Source organism: Podarcis erhardii, assembly GCF_964252035.2.
Source record: "Podarcis erhardii genome assembly, chromosome: 8".
Classification (NCBI taxonomy): Eukaryota; Metazoa; Chordata; class Lepidosauria; order Squamata; family Lacertidae; genus Podarcis; species Podarcis erhardii.
The window spans coordinates 43050858-43073332 of NC_138499.1; the positions used below are offsets into that span (position 1 = coordinate 43050858).

The 22475-nt window shown below is 44.6% G+C and overlaps 1 protein-coding gene across 1 annotated transcript in view; it reads left to right on the forward strand.

Moving 5' to 3' along the window:
- Window positions 1-15945, forward strand: part of LOC309348479 (ras-related protein Rab-10-like) — a 41672-nt gene extending 25727 nt beyond the window's left edge. The window contains exons 4-6 of the mRNA XM_081873732.1: window positions 1041-1130; window positions 8342-8443; window positions 15665-15945. Of these exons, the coding sequence (XP_081729858.1) occupies window positions 1041-1130; window positions 8342-8443; window positions 15665-15742 (270 nt within the window). The 3' untranslated portion in view covers window positions 15743-15945. The remainder of the gene's footprint in view (window positions 1-1040; window positions 1131-8341; window positions 8444-15664) is intronic.
- Window positions 15946-22475: the final 6530 nt, after the last annotated feature.

Consider the following 22475-nt stretch of genomic DNA (forward strand, 5'->3'; position numbering starts at 1 on the left):
CCGACTCTTCGTGACCCCATGGACCAGAGCACGCCAGGCACTTCTGTCTTCCACTGCCTCCCGCAGTTGGGTCAGACTCATGTTTGTAGCTTCGAAGACACTATCCAACCATCTCGTCCTCTGTCGTCCCCTTCTCCTTGTGCCCTCCATCTTTACCAACATCAGGGTCTTTTCCAGGGAGTCTTCTCTTCTCATGAGGTGGCCAAAGTATTGGAGCCTCAGCTTCAGGATCTGTCCTTCCAGTGAGCACTCAGGGCTGATTTCCTTAAGAATGGATGCGTTTGATCTTCTTGCAGTCCATGGGACTCTCAAGAGTCTTCTCCAGCACCATAATTCAAAAGCATCAATTCTTCGGCGATCAGCCTTCTTTATGGTCCAGCTCTCATTTCCATACATCACTACTGGGAAAACCATAGCTCTTTAAGATGCTGTCTAGGTTTGCTAACTAGGTTTAAGATGCTGTCTAGGTTGTTGCTATTCTGCTTAATTACTGTGGCTTTTGTTTTACCCACATGTACTGAACAATGCATGCTGAAAATATTTTGCTTTCCCAGAATAGTATCTTTTAATTCCAGTTCCATCAGTTCCATTTAGCTGGTAACTAGATATTTGCAGCCCCCCCCCCCCCCCCGCCCCAGGTTTTAAGCCTCATGCACACAGCATCCATTTTTAATTTGTGGCTGTGGATTGTAACTGATGAACTTCTGCCTTGGCACCTTTCTCTCTGGCTCCCCAAGAATATGCAAGATTGGTGTAAAGGTTGTGTCGCTGGTGCAATGCCATAATTCATGGGATTGATCTAGGCCTAGGACTTTAACCTTGCATAGTGATTAAGCTAGAACCCTGCATCAGGATGAGGCTCCAGATACAACATGTTCCATCCCTTCTTAGTTCATTAAAGCTGTAGATAATGGTGCAACTTGCCTCAGACTTCATTTTTTATATTTATTGAGGAAATGATTATTGGGGGGTGGGGAGAGCTGGACAGCATGTTTTGGAGTCCACTTTAGTGATACTCATTTCACTTCATTTGTTTATAGAAAACAGATGAAAACGTGGAGGTAATACTGCTGGGTAATAAGTGTGATAAGGAGACCGAACGTGTCATTCCAAAAAACAGAGGGAAAAAGGTAAGGCATTTATCACATTGTTTCACCTCTTCTTCTTTTTTAAACAAAATATATAATACAAACCAGGGGTTGTCAACCTGGTCCCTACCACCAACTAGTGGGCGTTTCAGGATTCTAGGTGGGCAGTAGGGGGTTCTACGACACAAGCTGAATCCTCCTTCCATCAAGCACTGGTGGGCAGTAAGGAAATTTTACCATCAAGAAAGATGCATTAGTGGGCGGTAGGTATAAAAAGGTTGACTACCCCTGATATAAACATATAAAATACAATATCTGTATGAAGGGCAGATCTTTCAAGTGGTATCTCAATATAAGAGTTCCCTTTTATGAAGAATGCATTATTTGCATATTTTGCATCAGTCTCTTGCATCTGGAATACGCAAATATTACAGTTTTTACTTGATCTATACAAGTAAATACAGGCCTCCTACAGAAGGTGAGCAAACTGCATGCTGTTTTGGAACCATTTGTGGTTAGTCAACGAAAAGCTATCATGATGAATATTCAACCAGGGGGCAGTGTTGGCGTATCACATTTTCTGGCTTCTAAATAGTTCAATGCCTTTTTCAATTGTATGGTTAACAGAGTAACTTTGTGTTAATGGAACAATCCATTACCATTTCTCATTCCTTTCTAGATTTTGTTTGAATTGCTCTTCCATTCCTTTGTCACAATATAGGAAATAATTCTGATTTTTCTGCATTTGGTGAAATTTTCCTAGGGAGCAGAACAGCCAATATTGCCTGCTTTCATCATGTGGTATTTGCTTTGCTAATAAATCAGTAGCATTTTGTCATATATAACTGTAAACATTGAGCAAGCTCACTAATATCCTTAGAGCAGGGGTTTTCAACCAGTGTGCCATGGCAACACTGGCCTCTGTCCCTTTTTTGTTCCCTCCCTCCTCTGATGCTCTCTTGTGTCTCTGCCTCCCAAAGGCTTGCACAGCTCTTTGTTGCAGCAGCCCTGGCTACAAGCTCCCCAGACAAATGGTGCCTTTGGGGCTAGCCAGGGGGTGCTGGTTGCCAGGAGCTGAGGCAGCCTTGGAGTAAGCAAGCAAGCAGGTGAGGGAGCCCAGACAGCCAATCCACCAGCTCTAGCTGTTGGAAATGGACAGACAAGTGGGGAGGCTGGGCAGGCAGGCAGGAGCTGCGCTGGCCTTGCTGTGCCTGCTGTGTGCAAGGCCTGCCTGGGAGTTGAGTGCCTGGTGCTGAAGAGGAGCCTTTCTGCCATGCAAGCCTGGCAGTACCCGCTGCTGCCATTGCTGCCTCGCAAGATGAGTAAGGTGCTGGCCTCACGTTCACCTTTAGCCAGTCTCCATCGGGCCACTAAGGCTGAGGGCATCCTCTTCCCAGGCCCCTGTGGGGCAGTGTGAGGAGACACTTCTCTTTGGGGCAGCTTAGCCCTACAGCATCAGGTGTCTCCAGACCATTCAGGAGGCCTGACTGTAATTCTAAGCACCATTTTAACCAAGATGTAAGGCAGTGGTTTTCAACCAATGTGCTGTGGCACCCTGGGGTGCCTTGAATGATGGTCAGGGTGTGCCGTGGGCAACACTGGCCTCTGTCCATCTTTTCCTTCCCTCCCTCCTCTGATGCCCTCTTGTGTCTCTGCCTCCCAAAGGCTTGCACAGCTGTTTATTGCAGCAGCCCTAGCTAAAAGCTCCCCAGGCAAATGGTGCCTCTGAGAGGCACCTCTCTTTGGGGTGGGGCAGCTCAGAGACCAGGGATGGCAGCAGCAGGTGCCTAGAAGACTCCCAAGGAGAAGGGAGAGGAGGCTGAGGAAACACTACACAAGGGAGGGTGTTCGAAAAAGAGTGAGAGGCTGCCAGCTCTGCAGGCAAGGGGCGACATAACTGGGCTCCTGAGCCCCACAGGGATGCCGCAGAAAGAATGTAGTTGGTCAAGGGAGCCGTGGACTCAAAAAGGTTGAAAACGTCTTCCTTAGAGGACTCTAAAGATAGAATGTATGAAAAAAATCCTTCATTGGTCTTTGGGGGCGCACAAATGAACTTTAGTCTTGTCCTGAGCAGAGTGATTAAGTCATTATTGAAATGACTAAGCAAATAGATAAATTTTAATTATTTGATTTGAATCAAATTTCCCCTACTAATCGGTTGATCTAATTACCAAAAAAAAAATTTGCTCAGATCCCAAGATAACTTATCCTAAGATGAGTTAAGGAAGCTCACAGAGAGGAAAAGCTTTCTATCTCCACCCTAGCTACCCACCTGTAGCTCCCTCCCTTTCCATCGTGCCTGCCCACATAGCACCTGCAAAAAATATTGGTAAATATCCCCACCGTGTTCAGTGGAATGTGGACATGTTCAGTGTAGGAGAGGCTGAGCCAGTGCAAACAGGACCTGAGCAGGAATGCAAAGTCTCTCACGTATTGTGATTTTTGGAGGGAATATTTACTAAGACTTTTTGCGCGTGCCATAGTAGTGCACCCAGTTGGAGATCCCTGACTTTTGTCTATGACTTCCCTGTTTGGAACAGTGTTGAATGTGATCTAAACCAAGATTGAAACACATTTCTTTTGAAAAATCATCATATAAGCTCTAAGTACAGGTTCTAAGAGAGCCTTACACATTCCCTTAATTAAAATTATGAGATGTTCTGACATATGTTGTGTGGGTGGTAGAAATATTAAAGGCTAGACAAATGTGCTATTTTTCAGTCAGAAACAGCTAGGCAACATTTTCCAGCTTTAAAACTCATGCCTTTATGTCGTTATCCATTTCAATTTATGTCCTGCCTGTTTTCTGTTTGTATTGTTGTTTGTTTGAATATAATGTTGTTGTTGTTTAGTCTAACTTGTTTAGACTAATTTAGGTTCATTACTTTCAGTGGGTCTACTCTGAGTTAACCTTAGTGGCATACAACCCCATGTGTTTGGAGAGGTGTATCCTGCTGTTGAGTGTATGTGGTATAAGAAGCTCTGCTAATGGGTTGCTTTTTTAAGGGTGCTGATCTTGTCTGTCTTATGTATTGAAGAGGGATGTTTGTGTTGTTGCTGTTGTTGTTTAGTCGTTTAGTCGTGTCCGACTCTTTGTGACCCCATGGACCAGAGCACGCCAGGCACTCCTGTCTTCCACTGCCTCCCGCAGTTGGGTCAGACTCATGTTTGTAGCTTCGAAGACACTATCCAACCATCTCGTCCTCTGTCGTCCCCTTCTCCTTGTGCCCTCCATCTTTCCCAACATCAGGGTCTTTTCCAGGGAGTCTTCTCTTCTCATGAGGTGGCCAAAGTATTGGAGCCTCAGCTTCACGATCTGTCCTTCCAGTGAGCACTCAGGGCTGATTTCCTTAAGAATGGATCGGTTTGTTCTTCTTGCAGTCCATGGGACTCTCAAGAGTCTCCTCCAGCACCATAATTCAAAAGAATCAATTCTTCGGCGATCTGCCTTCTTTATGGTCCAGCTCTCACTTCCATACATCTGGAACCCCCAGAACAGGTTGGTGGAGCACGGCAGGAGGAAAAGAATCATACGTTGCATTGCACAGTGGAAGTCCTTGCAGAAATGGGACCACTTTGTTGGGTACAACCCCGTGTGCTTTCAGATATTTACTGAGATTAACAAATAATGGTCTTCATATTAGTGCTTTGCTGTGTTTTCAATTAGATTACCGTACTCAGTTTTAAAATGTTTAATTGACTTAAAGAGTGCCCATGCTTATTCAGGCAGCAATTATTTGTTTAAAAGTTTCTTTCAACTACTACTGCTGCTGCTACTTATTACTATTATTAATTCATGTTATAGCCTGTCCTTCTTCCCAAAGGACCCCAGGGGGGCTTTCTTACCATATGACCACTGTTTCTAGATTGAGAGCACCATTTTAACAGGCACTTCCCACCCCCTTTCCTTGGTTTAGGAAGGAATACCTCTAACTGAGCAATGGGGGACCTTCTTTCCACAAAGAACTGCGTTTCCTCAAGGGTAATGTTTGTTGTCGGGTGGGTCCAGAATCACACCCTGCAATCTTCACTCTCTGAAGATCACCGCACACATGTGCACGTGCACACACACACACACACACCTCTCTCTCCCCCCCCCCAACACACATGCTCCTTGACCATGGCCCATCAAGAGCCGCCAACTCAAGGCATCCTAGGTTCTAGCACAAAGAAGGGGGTGGGCAAGGAAGCTGGTTTATTTGGAGCTACCACAAAGTGCCTTGAGCAGCTTAAAGCAGCACCTCCCCATTTTTTCCTCTCACCTTTCCCAACAGAAGGGCAGGGGAGTAGCTGCTTCATTGCTTTTGGAGAACCAGCTCCACACAAAACAAGCTTCTCTCACTCTTCAGATTCCATTTATTTGCCAGTTAACTGACAAAAACTGACCAAAAAAACCCACTTGCGATTCTTATTAATTTTAATTAACCAGGATGACACATCTTTATAAGCCTCTTTTTTACCCCAAGAACACACATTTTTCACCTCAGATTTTCATGCTAACCATCCCAAAATTTTGGCAGTTAGGATCCAGGCCTTTGTTTTGGATGGGATTCTAAAAATCTTCCTAATGTGATTCATTAAATTATTTATTTCCCCATGGCTTGCTTCTATTGGCACGAATAATTCAATCCTTTTCATTTGTTCCTGTAATCAACTATAGAAACCAGTAATTACAGGTGCTCAAAATAGCTATAAATTGTATGCCTCCCTCCCTCCCTCCCCCACTAGCCTAGAAGAAAGACATTTTCTAGGGAGCTACACTCATTTCAGGATAAATTATTAGATTTGCTATTCAAAAAGGCATGCATGCTCTTTTCTTTCTCAATTTATTTGACCTTTCTTTTCTCCTTTGTAAGATCTCCATGGGGATCATAAGGCCAAACATGTTTGAAAAGCATGTCTGAGAAATGTCACTGCAAAAATGTTTTTAAAGCTTTGTAGAGTCCATACGTTGGTGATATTTTATGTTTGAAACAAGTATAACCTAAGATTAGAATGAAATTATTGTTGTATAGTAGAAATATGTTGTTGTTGTTGTCATGGTCATCGTCGTTGATTTATTAATTGCCTTCTAAACGACTGCCTCAAGGCAATTCACACATTAAAACAGTTGAAAACCCCCAAACAACAAATACCGTATTTTTTGCACCATAACACTCACTTTTTTCCTCCTAGAAAGTAAGGGGAAATGTCTGTGCGTCTTATGGAGGGAATGCCTACGGGTGGCGGGGGGGGGATCTGCTGCAGTCATGAGCAGAGGATCCATGGTTCCCCTTCCTTCCCTCCTCCGTGGCTCGCTTTGAAACAGCAAAGCAGGAGAAGCACCGCTGAGTGGGTAGGAGAGAGGGACAGAGAGCCTGCTTCTTTAAAGGAGCAAAGCTCCGTCTTTAAAGGAGTAAGCGGCTCCTGTCCGGTTGGTTCCTTTAAAGCAAGCAGGCTCTCTGTCCCTCTCTCCTCCCCACTCAGCTCGCTACATAGCAGCAAAGTTTTTCAGCTCGCTAAGCCAGGGATGAGCGGGGAGGAGGGAGAAAAGCAGAGCCTGCTTGCTTTAAAGGAGCAAAGTGGGAAAGGAGAGGAGCCTTCTCCCCTTATACCCCTCTTTTTCATTATTAGCAGCATCCTTCTCCACCCACCCCACACGTGCTGCTTCTCCCCTTAAACCCCTCTTCTGCATTATTAGCAGCATCCTTCACACACCCCACGCATGCTCCTTGTCCCTTGAGTGCTTTTCCTTCCCTCCCCACTTAAAACATGGTTACAAAGCACGGATCCACATGGATCCTCAGGATTTTTGCACTGGGTCACCCCAAATTCACCATCAGATCACATAGCATGTCCATGGCTACATCTTGCACCAAAAAAATCATGCACCCACTGTTGCCTGGGGCCGCAGTGGTGCAAAAACGTGGTTACAAAGCATGGATCCACATGGATCCTCAGGATTTTTGCATTCGGCTACTCCAAACTCACTGTCAGATCACATGTCTGTGGCCACAGCATGAACCACAAAAATCATACATCCACTGTTTCGTTTAGAATATTTTTTTTCTTGTTTTCCTCCTCTAAAAACTACGTGCGTGTTATGGTCGGGTGCGTGTTATAGAGCGAAAAATACAGTACATCTAAAACAAGGCTGAAAGCATAACAATGTAGATACTCATGGTTAAGACCCATTTATGTTGTGTTGGGGGGAATAAATAAATGGACAGTGGGGGAACCCACTGTTTCCCACTCTCCATTTATTTATTTATTTTCTCCACCTGTACACCCAACAGATTTTCCGCACGTACTAAGCTTTGTGAAGGCAGCATGGGGACTCTGACAGCATCCCAGAGCCCAGACTGTCTGCTGTCTGTGCAGTCTTTGAAAATGACAATGTGTGGGTCATATTGGTTTGAACCCAGCTAATTAAGGAGACTTACTGTAGGTTAAATCTTGCTGTTAAGGAGACTTACTGTAGGTTATTATTATCCAATAATAATGGGGGGGGGGCAGAGACGAGAGAGAATAGATTATGTCTATGGATGTAAAAGCAAACCCCCATTTAGGTGGGCTTATGTTCCAAGGTGGACACGGGTGGCGCTGTGGGTAAAACCTCAGCGCCTAGGACTTGCCGATCGCATGGTCGGCGGTTCGAATCCCCACGGTGGGGTGCGCTCCCGTCGTTCGGTCCCAGCACCTGCCAACCTAGCAGTTCGAAAGCACCCCCGGGTACAAGTAGATAAATAGGGACCGCTTACCAGCAGGAAGGTAAACGGCGTTCCATGTGCTGCGCTGGCTCGCCAGATGCAGCTTGTCACGCTGGCCACGTGACCCGGAAGTGTCTGCGGACAGCGCTGGCTCCTGGCCTATAGAGTCAGATGAGCGCACAACCCTAGAGTCTGTCAAGACTGGCCCGTATGGGCAGGGGTACCTTTACCTTTATGTTCCAAGGCACCATGCATATATTTGAGATACAACTGAAAACCCCCACCCCACCCCTTTTTGTGACATTTTTTATTCACCTCTGGGTTTGGCGCAATGCGTGTGTGCATAGTCATGCAGATATTGAACACAGTTAATGGGGGGGGGTCCTGTATATTCATTCCCAACCCTAGACAGACTGTGAAATGAGGTCTGTTGATTTCATTCTGTGACAGAGTTTGTAACTGGGATTCTGCAAGCCCCTTTTCAAATTGAGTTTGCTATGAATTGCACTTTCCAGGCATTAGTAGTGTTTGAATTCAGACTCATGTTCTTTTTTTTTTTTTCAGCTTGCTTGGGAATATGGAATACCCTTTTTTGAGACCAGTGCTAAGGACAATATTAACATTGAAGATGCCTTTTTAGTGCTAGCTAAAGAAATATTGAACAAGGTAAGCTCACTGCAACAACTTCTTTTTCTTAGGCCAAATCTTGTAAATTTGATGGCCCAGAAATACAATTTCATTCCTGCTCTGTGACTACATTTAGCCTACAAACTGTTGTCTTTACCTTAACAAACAATGATGTTTTGAAGAAAGAAAATACATGTGATAGAAAGGGAAAGTTTAGGACTTCCGGGTTAGCGCGAACGGCTAATGGCGGATTCCCTCCGAGCTCCGGAGGGAATCGGCTCTGCTGAGGACGGGTCTTGCCGTGCCGGCGACACGGGGACCCTCAGAAACCGCAGGCGCGGAAGCCTGCGGACTTGGTGACTCGGTGGGCACCTTAAGCGCCCTCCCCGACCCACGAAGAGCCTTTTTAAAGGCTGCGGAGAGGGTACGGAGAGTGGCGTGGCGCTGAGAGTAGACCGCTACCTCAGTAGAGCGAAGCCGCAAGCCATGGCCGGAGAGCGCTGACTTTCTTCCCAAAATTTGGACTGGATAACAAAGGACCCGTGAGTAGTGGAATTTGGACTTTAAAAATTTTATCCTGTGAATTCGGCACGATCGGGGGATGTGTTAAAGGGAAGTCCGCACCCCCTCTACTTATAGACGTTTCAAAGCAAGGAACGGAGAATTAAGGCGGAATGAACACTGTTTTGAGGATTTAAAAGTTTCTCACAAATTTGGTAGAACAAGATTTTTGTGCTGGAGAGAAAGGGAATTTGGAACTTTGTGTGTATCCCCCCCAAAAAACCCGGGAGTGTCCTATTTGGGTCCCGGAGGAAGAAGTGAAAGGAGTTTGACAGCTGTCAAAGAAGCTGTCAAACGGGCGGACAAAGTAAAGAATTTTGTTATTTAATAACTCTTGGAATTAAAGCTGATACATTTGGACTGAGGCGATTGGAAACAAAGTATTGATAATAACAAAGTAACAGATTATTGGAAAAGGACTACTAAATAACTGAAAGCCCCCTAGGGGGAATTAGTGACATTACAATGGCTGCAGAGGGAAAATTACTGGCGGAGATAGAAAAAATGTTTTTTCTCGTGGGAATCCTGCAGGAGCAGAGTATGGCTCTGAGTAAAGTTTTTATGACCTTGAATCCTGAAACAAACAACTCTGCTGAATGCACAAAGGAGATGTATGATAAAAATTCTGCAGCTGAGCAGGAAGAGATGCCTTTGGAACTGACAGAGAAAAAAGAAGGAGTTCAGATACTACAAGTGGAAAATATCAACCAGAAATCTGCAGCGTTAGAGTATGAGCAAGAAGACCTCTGGATTACAGACCTGCGAAAGATGAGAAAGAAGAAGAGAGAAGCCCCTGGAGTACTTGGAATATTAAAACTAGAAAGAACAAAGCAATATGATTGGGACTTTTCTCTTGAGTATGGAAAACTAGATGGTCTTTCGCAGCAAACACTCTTTAACATTTTGAATGAAAGAAAATATGATCTGACTCTGACTGAACTCCTTCGGGGTCTTAGGACCATTAAAGAGGACTACCAATATAGCTGGCAGAGAGGGACTGACAGAGAATCAGACGCCTCGGACGTGAGGAATCCGGGCTAGAAATATTTTTTGTTTGTTTTCTGGACATTTGTCTAGGAAGGGACAGAAACCGGGGCAGGGGGGGGAGAGAATAGAATTATAAAATGTTATGTTTTGTTTTACTTGGTCAATGTGACCTATAATTAATATAATAAAGGGAAAATTTGTGAAGGGGAAGTTAGATCGACCTTAAAAAAAAAAGAAATTAATGATTATAAGAGAATTGGATAGTTGAATACAGATAAACAAAAGATTTTAATTTTTAAAAGCAATGTGAATATTTTTAAGAGGTTAGGTAAGAACTTGCTGAATTAATTTTGGAATTGGGATGTAAGAGGAGGGGGTGGGGGGAAGTCAATGAAAGTGGGTAAAGAAACTTAGGGTATGTAATTGTATTTGTGTGTTTGTTTGTCTTTGTCTTTGTGTGTGTGTCTGTTGTTATAAAATGTAAAAACCCAATAAAAATTATTTAAAAAAAAAAAAAGAAAGGGAAAGTTTAAACATATGGATCTACTGACTATGTACCTCCAACCACCTACTGACCTATACGTTTGGGATCAGAAATCTCCAGATGTTGTTGGCTAGGCTCTGGCTCCTGTAGAGACAAACTGGGGCCTTCTTAAAGGGATAGACACAGAGGCCATTCTGCCTGAGGATCCTCACTTTAAGGTTTCTGATCATGTTGACTCAATCTACAGTCTCATCCAGTCCAAAAACAGTGACCAGTTCAGACCCGTCCAATCTCTCCAATAGTTTGCCTAAAATCTACTTTCCACCCTACCTACCTACCATGATACATCAGTTCCTCTGTCCACACAAATCTATGGTGTGACCACATTTGGAATACATTGTACAGTTCTGGTCTCCTCACCTCAAAAAGGGTACTCCACATTAAAAAATAAATTATCATATAAAACAGCAACATATCCGTTACCACCTGGGACTGATGAAGAGCTATTGGAGCTTTTGAGCTTAAATAGTCCAGAGGCAACTGTTGGGGAGGAAGACTGGCTTGCTGGAGAAAGAGCAGAGGACCAGGGGACAACCAAGTCATTGGTCTTCTATAGCCTCTTCCCCTACCAACAGTGAAGGATAGGGAGCTTTGCCAAGAGGTTTCCCCTGCTATTCCAGTCATCTAGTGAGAAGATGTATAACAAGTGCACTGGAGGTAACCCTAGGGGGTTGTAAGAAGGGGCTGGCAAGAGGCCCACTGGATCTGTTGCTCCCCAAGCCCTATATCCTGGGGAAAGGGGCTACTGGAGTGTCATGAGGCTCAGAAACTGAAGAGACCCTGTCACCAACCCATTAAGTGTAGAGAGACCTTGGCGAGTGGACACCACCAAAGAGCAAGGCAAGCCAGAAGTCATTCAGATGGACTTCTGAAACCTTCTCTCCAAGCTAAAAAAACAACTGAATTCCATTGTGGTCAGCATTCATCCCACGTTTGTCATATAGCAGGAATGCAGAGCCTGTGGTCTCCATATGTTGTTGGACTGCAGCTCCCATCATCCCTGATCACTGGCCATGCAAGCCAGGGCTGGTGGGAGCTAAAGTTTAAGGAAACAAGCCAGGATCAGAAACCATATTTTGAAGTTGACTTGTTTCCCTAAACTACAGTTTGTCTGAGCTCAGATGTAGCAATAAACCCATTAGTTTAAATTGGAAGTGAAAGCTACTATTTTTTTTGTCAGGAGGGGATGGAGAGCTGATGAGCCCAAGGTTTGTTCATGTAACACAAAACTATAAGTTAGCATCATGCCCAACGGTGGCCATAGTGTCCACAAAAGCTGGCAGTTCTTTGTGTCTCATGGAAAACAGTGTTAATTTGAAAGTGTGGCTTCTGTTGTTAGGAATAGCTGAACTACCTTGAATGGGTATGTTTTTATACGTGAAATTGAAAATAAATGAAAAACGGAGTAGCTGAACTATGCATTTCTATGACTTTCAGGAATACTGTCCACCCCCCTCCTAAGTATACATTTAAGAAATTTGTGTCATGCACATTCTCTTACATAATATGTGTTTTGACAGCATCTAGAATCCTGAATTGGCTTGAGCATCTGGGAAAGATACTGAGCTGTCTGACTCATCTCACATACTTTCGCATTGTCGGGAGACTGAGTCTTGTTGTTCTGACATTGAAGTGCTATTGGTGAATTAAATTCCTTAACCTTAGCGTAATGCATTTTGCTATTGTTTCTATTTTTAAAAAAGAAAGACTACGTTGAGAGAAATCTAGGAATTCCAGATTGCAGTCAATTCCGAACAGACAGCACTACTTCATACAGGATTCCCTGCCCGAGCTGCTTCAGGTTGTGGCGGATGTTCTCCTGGAGACACCTAGCTTGGTTGTCCTAGGGGATTTTAACATCCATGCCAACACGACCTTACAAGGGGCTGCTCGGGACTTCGTGGAAAGCATGGCCTCCATGGGGCTGTCCCTGAATAAGTCTGGCCCAACCCATAGCCGCGGACATGCCTTGGACCTGGTGTTTACCTCTATGGATGTTGGTGATCTGACACTAAGTAAAAGCGAAACGAAAGAAGTGCCATGGTCAGATCACTTCCTGGTGCAACTGGACTTCTCTGCGACCCATCCCCTCTGCAGGGAGGTGGGACCGATTTGGATGGTCCGCCCCCACCACTTAATGGATCCAAATGGTTTCCAGAGAGTGTTAGGGGATGCTTTATCCCATGTTGATGGCCTTTCAGCCGATTCCCTGGTGGCCCGCTGGAATGTGGAGTTAACCAGGGCTATTGACTGTTTGGCTCCGAAGCGCCCTCTCCGATTGCATGGAGCCCGGGCAGCCCCGTGGTTTTCCACGGATCTGAGGGCAATGAAACAATCGTGAGACGGCTAGAGCGCCGGTGGCGGATAACTCATTCCGAATCTGACCGGACACAGGTTAGAGCTCAATGTCGAGCCTACCAAGTGGCGATAGCGACAGCGAAGAAGACTTTCTTCGCCGCCTCTATTGCATCTGCAGAAAACAGCAGCAGGAGACTTTTTCAGGTGGTTCACAATTTAGCAGAACCACCTGCGACATCGGGGCCCAGTACGGGCCACATGATCTCCTGCAATGATTTCGTAAAGTTTTTTGCAGATAAGATCGCTCAGATTCGGGAAGAGGTAGACTCCACCGTGGGAGCAGGGCCGGGCCGGGAGAGTGCTAGAGTCCTGTCTAGTCAAGTTGTGTGGGATCAATTCCAATCTGTTACCTCCGAGGATGTGGACAGGCTGCTTGGACGAGTGAAGCCAACCACCTGTCTCCTGGATCCTTGCCCATCCTGGCTTATAAAAGCTAGCCGGGAAGGACTGGGCAATGGGCTTCGTGGGGTGGTGAATGCTTCCCTCCATGAGGGAGCCTTCCCAGACCCGCTGAAAGAGGCGGTTATTAAACTGCTTCTTAAAAAACATCTTTAGATGCAGCCACGATGGCCAATTATTGTCCAGTCTCAAATCTTCCATTCTTGGGCAAGGTGATTGAGCGAGTGGTTGCTGAACAACTCCAGGCACGCCTGGAAGAAGCGGACCATTTGGATCCCTTCCAGTCGGGATTCAGGCCTCATCATGGGACTGAAACTGCCTTGGTCGCACTGGTTGAGGATCTCCGGCGGGCTAGGGACAGAGGTGAGAGCTGTTTCCTAGTTCTGCTGGATCTCTCAGCGGCGTTTGATACCATCGACCATAATATCCTTCTAGACTGTCTTGAGGGGCTGGGAGTTGGGGGCACTGTCATACAGTGGTTCTGCTCCTTCCTCCTGGGCCGTGTTCAGAAAGTGGTGGTGGGGGATGAGTGTTCAGACCCCTGGGCTCTCACTTGTGGGGTGCCTCAGGGTTCTGTCCTCTCCCCCATGCTTTTCAACATTTACATGCAGCCACTGGGAGAGATCATCAGGAGGTTTGGGCTGGGTGTTCATCAGTATGCAGATGATACCCAGCTCTACCTCTCTTTTAAATCAGAACCAGTGAAGGCGGTGAAGGTCCTGTGTGAGTGTCTGGAGGCGGTTGGAGGATGGATGGCGGCTAACAGATTGAGGTTGAATCCTGACAAGCCAGAAGTACTGTTTTGGGGGGACAGGAGGCAGGCAGGTGTGGAGGATTCCCTGGTCCTGAATGGGGTAACTGTGCCCCTGAAGAACCAGGTGCGCAGCCTGGGAGTCATTTTGGACTCACAGCTGTCCATGGAGGCACAGGTCAAATCTGTATCCAGGGCAGCTGTTTACCAGCTCCATCTGGTACGTAGGCTGAGACCCTATCTGCCTGCAGACTGTCTCGCCAGAGTGGTGCATGCTCTGGTTATCTCCCGCTTGGACTACTGCCATGCGCTCTACGTGGGGCTACCTTTGAAGGTGACCCGGAAACTACAACTAATCCAGAACGCGGCAGCTAGACTGGTGACTGGGAGCGGCCGCCGAGACCATATAACACCAGTCTTGAAAGACCTACATTGGCTCCCAGTGCGTTTCCGAGCACAATTCAAAGTGTTGGTGCTGACCTTTAAAGCCCTAAACGGCCTCGGTCCAGTATATCTGAAGGAGCGTCTCCTCCCCCATCGTTCTGCCCGGACACTGAGGTCCAGCTCCGAGGGCCTTCTGGCGGTTCCCTCACTGCGAGAGGCCAAGTTACAGGGAACCAGGCAGAGGGCCTTCTCGGTAGTGGCGCCCGCCCTGTGGAACGCCCTCCCATCAGATGTCAAAGCGATAAACAACTACCTGACATTCAGAAGACATCTGAAGGCAGCCCTGTTCAGGGAAGTTTTTAATATGTGACATTTTAGTGTACTTTTCATCTTTGTTGGAAGCCGCCCAGAGTGGCTGGGGAAACCCAGCCAGATGGGCGGGGTACAAATAATAAATTATTATTATTATTATATAATTTGTGTATGAATTCACTGACGCACAATGCAGTGATGGTCACTAATTTAGAAGTCTTCAAAGGGGGATTAGGCAAAATCATGGATGATAAGTCTATCAGTGGCTGCTAGCCATAATTGCTATATGAAATCTTCATGTTCAGAGACAGCATGCCACTCAGCATTAGTTGCTGGGAAACAAATAGCAGGAGAACAAGATTGTCTTCACGTTCTGCCCAAAGGCATCTGCCTAGTCATATAGGGAACAGCATGCTGATCCAACCGGCTTTTAGTCCTGAGGGTAGCACTGGACAGCAGCACGTGGACAACAGTCTTCAGGCTATCCTGATCCACAGCCTTTCAGGGTTGCTGTAAAGATGTGCTTATCCACTGCTAGAGAAGGTAGCTGAGCTCTGGTCAACCACATGTATACCAGGAAGTCAGAATAGCCCAAGGCCCACTGGCCATGAACACGGATGGACTAGCACAGGCCTGCCTGAACTGGCAGAAACCTTGTTTGTTTGTTTTTACAACCAGTAGAGCATGAGACTTTTAATCCCAGGGCTATAAGTTCGAGCCCCACATTGGGCAAAAGATTCCTGCATTGCACTAGATGACCCTTGTGATCCCATCCAACTCTACAATTCTGTGATTCTATGAATGGCCACTCTACTATGGAATGCTGTTTTTAAAGTCATATTTATTAATGATTATTAATGTTATTCATAACTGTTTCAATTAATATACTCCTTAATATCATGAAAGTATTTGTAATGCTAACTTCGTTCACACTGGATTAAATTCTGTTATTCTTTTCCCTCAGAATTCCTGTGCATCCCTTGACTTAGATGTAGTGGACCTATATGAAAAAACACAAAAGAGAAGTTGCTGCAAACTGTGATGAGCAGTTTTGTATTCTTTCTGATCATGTTATCTATTTTGTACATACCAACACTTGAACTTTAATATTTTCTTCTCCCTTCAATGATATACAATATACCCAGTTGTTACTGGTATTAACAAAGCAACAGCACTGCCTGTCCACTAACATTTTATTTAACTGCCTGTTACAAATGTTCAAAATAAACAAAACTATGATTTGCACAGGGGGACTGTAAAGTATTATGCAAATACAAGCATAAGAAGTATCTGTGTGAAAGTGTTGGTTGTTTATACAGGAAATTTATGAAGTAGAAAGGTGGATGCAGTGGGGTGAAACTCAGCTGAAAAGATCTAGTTACAGGTAGGTAGCCGTGTTGGTCTGCTGTTGTCAAAACAAAATTTTAAAAAACCCTTCCAGTAGCATCTTAGAGACCAACTAAGTTAGTTATTGGTATGAGCTTTCGTGTGCATGCACACTTCTTCAGATACACTGAAACAGAAGTCACCAGATCCTTATATATAGTGAGAGGGTGGGGAAGGATATTACTCAGAAGGGTGGTGGGAATGGGTGATTGGCTGATAGGTGTGGTAAACCTGTTGACGACTGTTAACGACTGCAATTGGTCTTACAGGAAAAAGCAATGGGTGAGATGGCTAAAAATAGCTTTGTGATGTATAATGAGATAAGAATCCAGTTGTCTCTATTCAGACCAGGTCTCTCCATGGTTTTAAGTTTGGTAATAAGTTGCAATTCAGCAACTTCTCTTTCCAGTCTATTTCTGAAATTCTTTTGTAATAAGACAGCTACTTTGAGATCTTGTATAGAATGTCCTGGGAGATTGAAGTTTCTCTTACTGGTTTCTCTGTCTTGTGATTCCTGATATAGATTTATGTCCATTTATCCTTTGGCGTAGGGTTTGGCCACCTGATCCACGTTCTGTACTGTAAACAGACGCTCTCAGAGGAACTCTCTGTACTGGACAACTCTATTAGGAATCACCCAACTTGGCAAGAGTTCCACAAGGAAAAACAAACCATTTACCACTCTCAACTGGAGTTACTGAAAAAACAGAAAAACAAAAAACTCTCTAACCTTTCCAACCTACAGGCTACTAATCAAAACAACAAGATCAACAATATTGTCAATCTCTCACATCAAACACTCAACCCAGCTGAGGAATCAGTCCTTTCACGTGGACCATCATTCTGCCCTTCCAAATCCCCACACAGGATCCAGTTCTGTGGGGACTTGGAAGCATTTTTCCACCGTTTACGCCTGAAGGAGTACTTTCAACACACACAAGAACAAGACAAAGTAGAACAAACAACATCTTCACAACACAACATCTCTTAACCTACTGGGGAACAACTACCACCCTCCCAGTACATTAATGAACAGAACATTGGCCACCAACTTCCACCAAAAAAAAACTTACACAAAAAGGGATTCCACATGGACCCCTCCTGATGGACGCAATACCACACTAGATCTGTACATTGATTGCTTCCACCACAGAATCCAAACAGATGTGACCAGAAAACACCATTGCTTACAACAAAATCTAAACAATGCTGAAAGGAGAGCCATAGATAATCTCAGGAACAACCCAGACATTATAATTGAAGAGGCGGACAAGGGTGGAGCTGTCATCATCATGAAAAAAACTGATTACATCCAGGAGGCTCACAGACAACTTTCCAATACCGCCTTTTACATAAAATTGGACTCAGATCCCACACAAGAATACAAAAAAGAACTGAACAAGATTGTTAAGGAGCTACTCCCACATATCCAAGAACAGATCCTCACAAAAACACCAGCAGAACCTCAACCAGGAACTTTCTATCTTCTACCTAAAATACACAAACCAGGAAATCCAGGATGCCCCATCATCTCAGGTATTGGCACTATTACTGTGGGTGTTTCCGGTTATATGGACTCTGTTCTGAAACCATATGCCCTTAGTGCTCCTAACTATGTATGTGACACCACAGATTTTCTGAGGAAAATACAATCTTTGAATAATCTTCCTAACAATACTATACTAGCCACTATGGATGTGGAATCTCTGTATACCAACATCCCACACATATAGGGAACACCATTTCAGATAAAATCACAGTGGACGTTGCTACCAAACTCTGGTATTTTGTCCTTACCCACAACAACTTCAAATTTGGTGATGACCTGTTCCTCCAGATCAGCAGCACAGCAATGGGCACTCGCATGGCCCCACAGTATGCCAACATCTTCATGGCAGATTTAGAACGACGTTTCCTAAATGCCTACCCACTCAAACCGCTCTTGTACCTGCGATACATTGATGATATTTTTATTAACTGGACACATGGTCAACAGACCCTGGACACCTTCCACCAGACATTCAATGACTTTCACCCCACCATCAACCTAACAATGAACCAATCTATGCAAGAAATACATTTTTTGGACACTACTATAAAAATGCAGGATGGCCGTATAGACACCACCTTATACCGTAAACCAACTGACCGACAAACATATTTACATGCTTCTAGCTACCATCCCAAACATCCCAAACAATCCATTGTATATAGCCAGGCCCTACATTACAGCCGCATCTGTACCAACTTTACAGACGGAAACTCTCACTTAAGATATCTACAGCAAACCTTTTTAGAACTAAAATATCCGCCTGATGAAGTTAAACAACAGATCAACAGAGACAGACTGATACCCAGAGAGAACTTGCTGCAAGACAAACCCAAAAACGAAAATAACAGAATACCACTAGTAATCACATACAGCTCTCAAGTTAAAACAGTCAGAGATCTACAACCTCTCCTAGACAATGACAGTTCTCTTTCTCAAGCTCTGGGAGGAAGGCCTTTCATTGGCTACAGACAGCCACCCAATCTTAAACAACTCCTCACCCACAATAATACAACAATCAGACTTAACATGGACACTGGTACCAGAGCCTGCAATAAACCCAGATGCCGACTTTGCTGCCACATACACCCGGACAACACCATTACTGGCCCCAAAAAACATCAAACATACAATCTCAGGACTATTTAATTGCTCATCTTCTAACATTGTGTATGCCATCAAATGCCAACAGTGCCCTTCAGCTCTCTATACTGGACAAACAGGCCAAACCCTAATCCAAAGGATAAATGGACATAAATCTGATATCAGGAATACAAGACAGAGAAATCAGTAGGAGAACACTTCTATCTCCCAGAACATTCTATACAAGATCTCAAAGTAGCTGTCTTATTACAAAAGAATTACAAAAGCTCATACCAAGAACTAACTTAGTTGGTCTCTAAGGTGCTACTGGAAGGAATATTTTTTATTCGGCTGAAAAGAGTTCATGTAATAGGAGTCACTTGACAGTGTTGCAAGGAGCAAATGCAGCTTCTGCTGAGATGGTGTGTAGTCTAAAAACAATCCAAATGGAAAAGAGTAGATGGACTATTTAACACATCATTCTGCTGGTTATGTAGTTTAGCTCAATTTCATTTTAGTTATTTTAATGTTTTTTCTTAGATCAAACAATTTCTTCCCCAAATTTCCCAACTTCTGAATTACCCCTCTCTACCCTTTAAGCTGCTCAGGAATCTCTGGGTCCTTTAAAGAGGCTATACTGAAACAAGAAAAAATAACTGGCTAATATTAAACATCTTCCCCTGTTCCTCAGCCAGTGTGGTGTAGTGATTATTGGACTAGGGCAGGGGTAGGCAACCTAAGGCCCGGGGGTCGGATGCGGCCCAATCGCCTTCTCAATCCGGCCCGCAGACAGCGGTGTGTTTTTACATGAGCAGAATGTGTGTTTTATTTAAAATGCATCTCTGGGTTATTGGTGGGGCATAGGAATCCATTCATTTCCCCCCAAAAAATATAGTCCAGCCCCCCACAAGGTCTGAGGGACGGTGGACCGGCCCACGGCTGAAAAAGGTTGCTGACCCCTGGACTAGGGCCTAGAAGACCGGGGTTCAAATCCCCACTCAGCCATGGAGCTCACTGGGCGACCTTGCACCAGTCACTGCCTCTTAGCCTAACTTTCCTCACAGGGTTGTTGGGGGGATTAAATGAGGAGGGGGATAACCATGTACACCACCTTGAATTCCTGGGAGGAAACGGTGGGACATAAATGCAATAAATAAATACTTTATCAAGGTAGCAAGAAGCTCCAGGCTCTGGTGTGAGTCATTGCTAAGCTCAAGCGATCCAGTAGCACTTATGACGCAAATTGCTTTTTTTCAACTCCCATATTGCTTGGGGCTAATCATACAACCACCCTGGATAAGGAAAGAAATTGTTATCATTGCCACAAAAAAAAATGTTATTTTGCAACCAATAAGATACCTCTACTGATATGCAAATCAAATGTTGTAAAAACGTTACAGAAATTGAGGGACAAAGTCTCAGTTTACAGCTTGAGCTGCATCCAAGATTCCTAGCTGCCAATCGTATGCTTTCAAGAGACAAGACATCAGTTTTTAGTACTGGGGTCCAATTCCAGTGTAACCTTTTCCTTACAGAGGAAAAACATTACTGATTTGATGCAAAACCGATACGAATTTTGCAGGAAAGATCTGTGAGCCTGAGCAGGTAGAAATCTAAACTCCTACTAATGTCGCCTCCCCCACAAAAAAAGTGTAATATTTGCTTTCTATGTATGGTTCCTATGAACATAGTACACTTTCCCAGCAGTGTGCCTAGTATAGTTGTCAAACACTCATTATATTTAAGGATTCTTCCAGGACATCATTATCCCATTCAATGCCATCAGTTTCCTTTCTTTTGGAGCAATGCCAACAGAACTGGCTGAAGTTGTTTTGTCACTATAATTGAGCCATATTTCTCTTTCTGTCATACACATATATCTTACAATAGGCAGTATAGCATCTGTTTCCATCTGAGAAAGACCGGTCCTAATGACAATCAGCCAATCCATGGGAGTACAAGAGATGAGACATAGAACAGAGAAAGAACAAAACATACAAAGGGAACAGAAGAAAAGACACACACATCCCTCTGCGCAGGAAGTCTAAGGCTGGTCCACCGCTGCTTCCTGCCAGCAACACAGCTCAGATAGATGGATGGAGCAGCTGAACTGCCCCAAATCAAAACTGCTAGGAAGGGGAAGGCATATTCCACCACTGAGAGCTCTGCTTCTACACCAATTACAGACAGAATCAATGAGCAAGCAAACCTGTCTGTTGTCATCACTGCTGTGCTACACTCATCCTCAATGCCATATAACATTGCAGGTGGGCAATTAAAGGAGAGGCAGATTAGATGGATGGTGCTAACAGAAGGATTGGGGTGGAAGATAGGCTGGTAGCCCTAGCTGTGATGCATGTGTGCGTTTCTGCACACGAACAAGAGCACAACCATGGCACAGGAGACCCTTTGCTTTTTTTGGGTGCCCCCAGCAGCTACTTGTGCTGCCCTATGGTAAAGCCAGGCCTGAGTGACAAAGAACTCCACTGAAGGTTACGAATAGCCCTATGGTTGTGCAGCATGATCCTACCTATATTTCATAAGAGAGATTTTAAGGGTTACCACTGAGTAACACGTCCAACCACTTCCATTTAGCTTCAGCTGATTAAGTCAAAGGAGGCACCGAAAGAAGGAAGTGTTGCGGTTGTAGTAATGGGTGACTTAAGTTGCCCTTACATCGACAAGGTAAATGTGTATTCTGGTCATGACCAAGAGGTTTCTTGATACCTTAAATGACTGTGCCCAAGAACAGCTGGTCATGGAACCAATGTCAGGGAAGGTGACCAAGTGATCATGGTGCTATTTGGTTCATCTTATGTGTAAGTGGACAATTGTCGGCAGAGTCACATTGGACTTCTGAAGAACAACATTCTAAAAACTGAGGAGAGTGTGAAAAATAAAGTCAAGAGAGTCAAATCTCTCCAGAGGTCTGGGGGGTTGTTCAAAACCCTTTATAGTGTAGGATTTAGGTTTTCAAAAACAGGGATCATTGAGTCCTAAAGAATCTAGCAGGGTCTAATCCAATCCATAAACCAGTCTTCATTTTGGAACCAAGTCTAAACTTGGACAAGATCTGGGAAGAATCTGGGGATTTAGTCCCCCCTCAGCCATGAATCTCACTGTGTGATCTTTGGCCAGGCACTGTCTCTCAGCTTAACCTACCTCACAGGGTTCTTGTGAAGATAAAATGGGGGGAGATTGGAGAACCACATACACCACCTTGAAGGAATAGGTGGTATATAAATGTAATAAATAAAACAAAATAAGATGCAGCCTCATCTTTTATAGTTTCCCTTAGTTTGTTTTCCTTGTTGCCCTTGTCCTCGCTCCCCCTTTCGTGTAACATTTCGTCTAATGGAGAGTTTTGGAGAACTCAGAACGTTGCTCGCTGTCTTGTGACATTTTGTTTGATCCTAATAATAGTATTTATCAGTGGTGGCGGCAGCAGACAAAAAATGGGGGGGGGCACAAAAGGGGAAAAGCCTATTTCTAGATAGTGGTTTGTGTGTGCCATATGTCGAGATCGCTAAAAGAAAAATACCAGTATATATACGTTAATCCAGCAAAGGAGTGGAGGGCGGGGGCGAGAGCTCCTTCTTGCCACCGCCCATGGTATTAACCACGGACATATCGATCTGGCGGCAGCCCACGTCACCTTCGCCATGTTTATTCTGAATCCCATTCTTTCCAACGGGGTTTACTTCCTCCGAGTAAGCGGCTTGGAGCTTCTGTTTTTCCACGCGTTTACTTGAGCAGC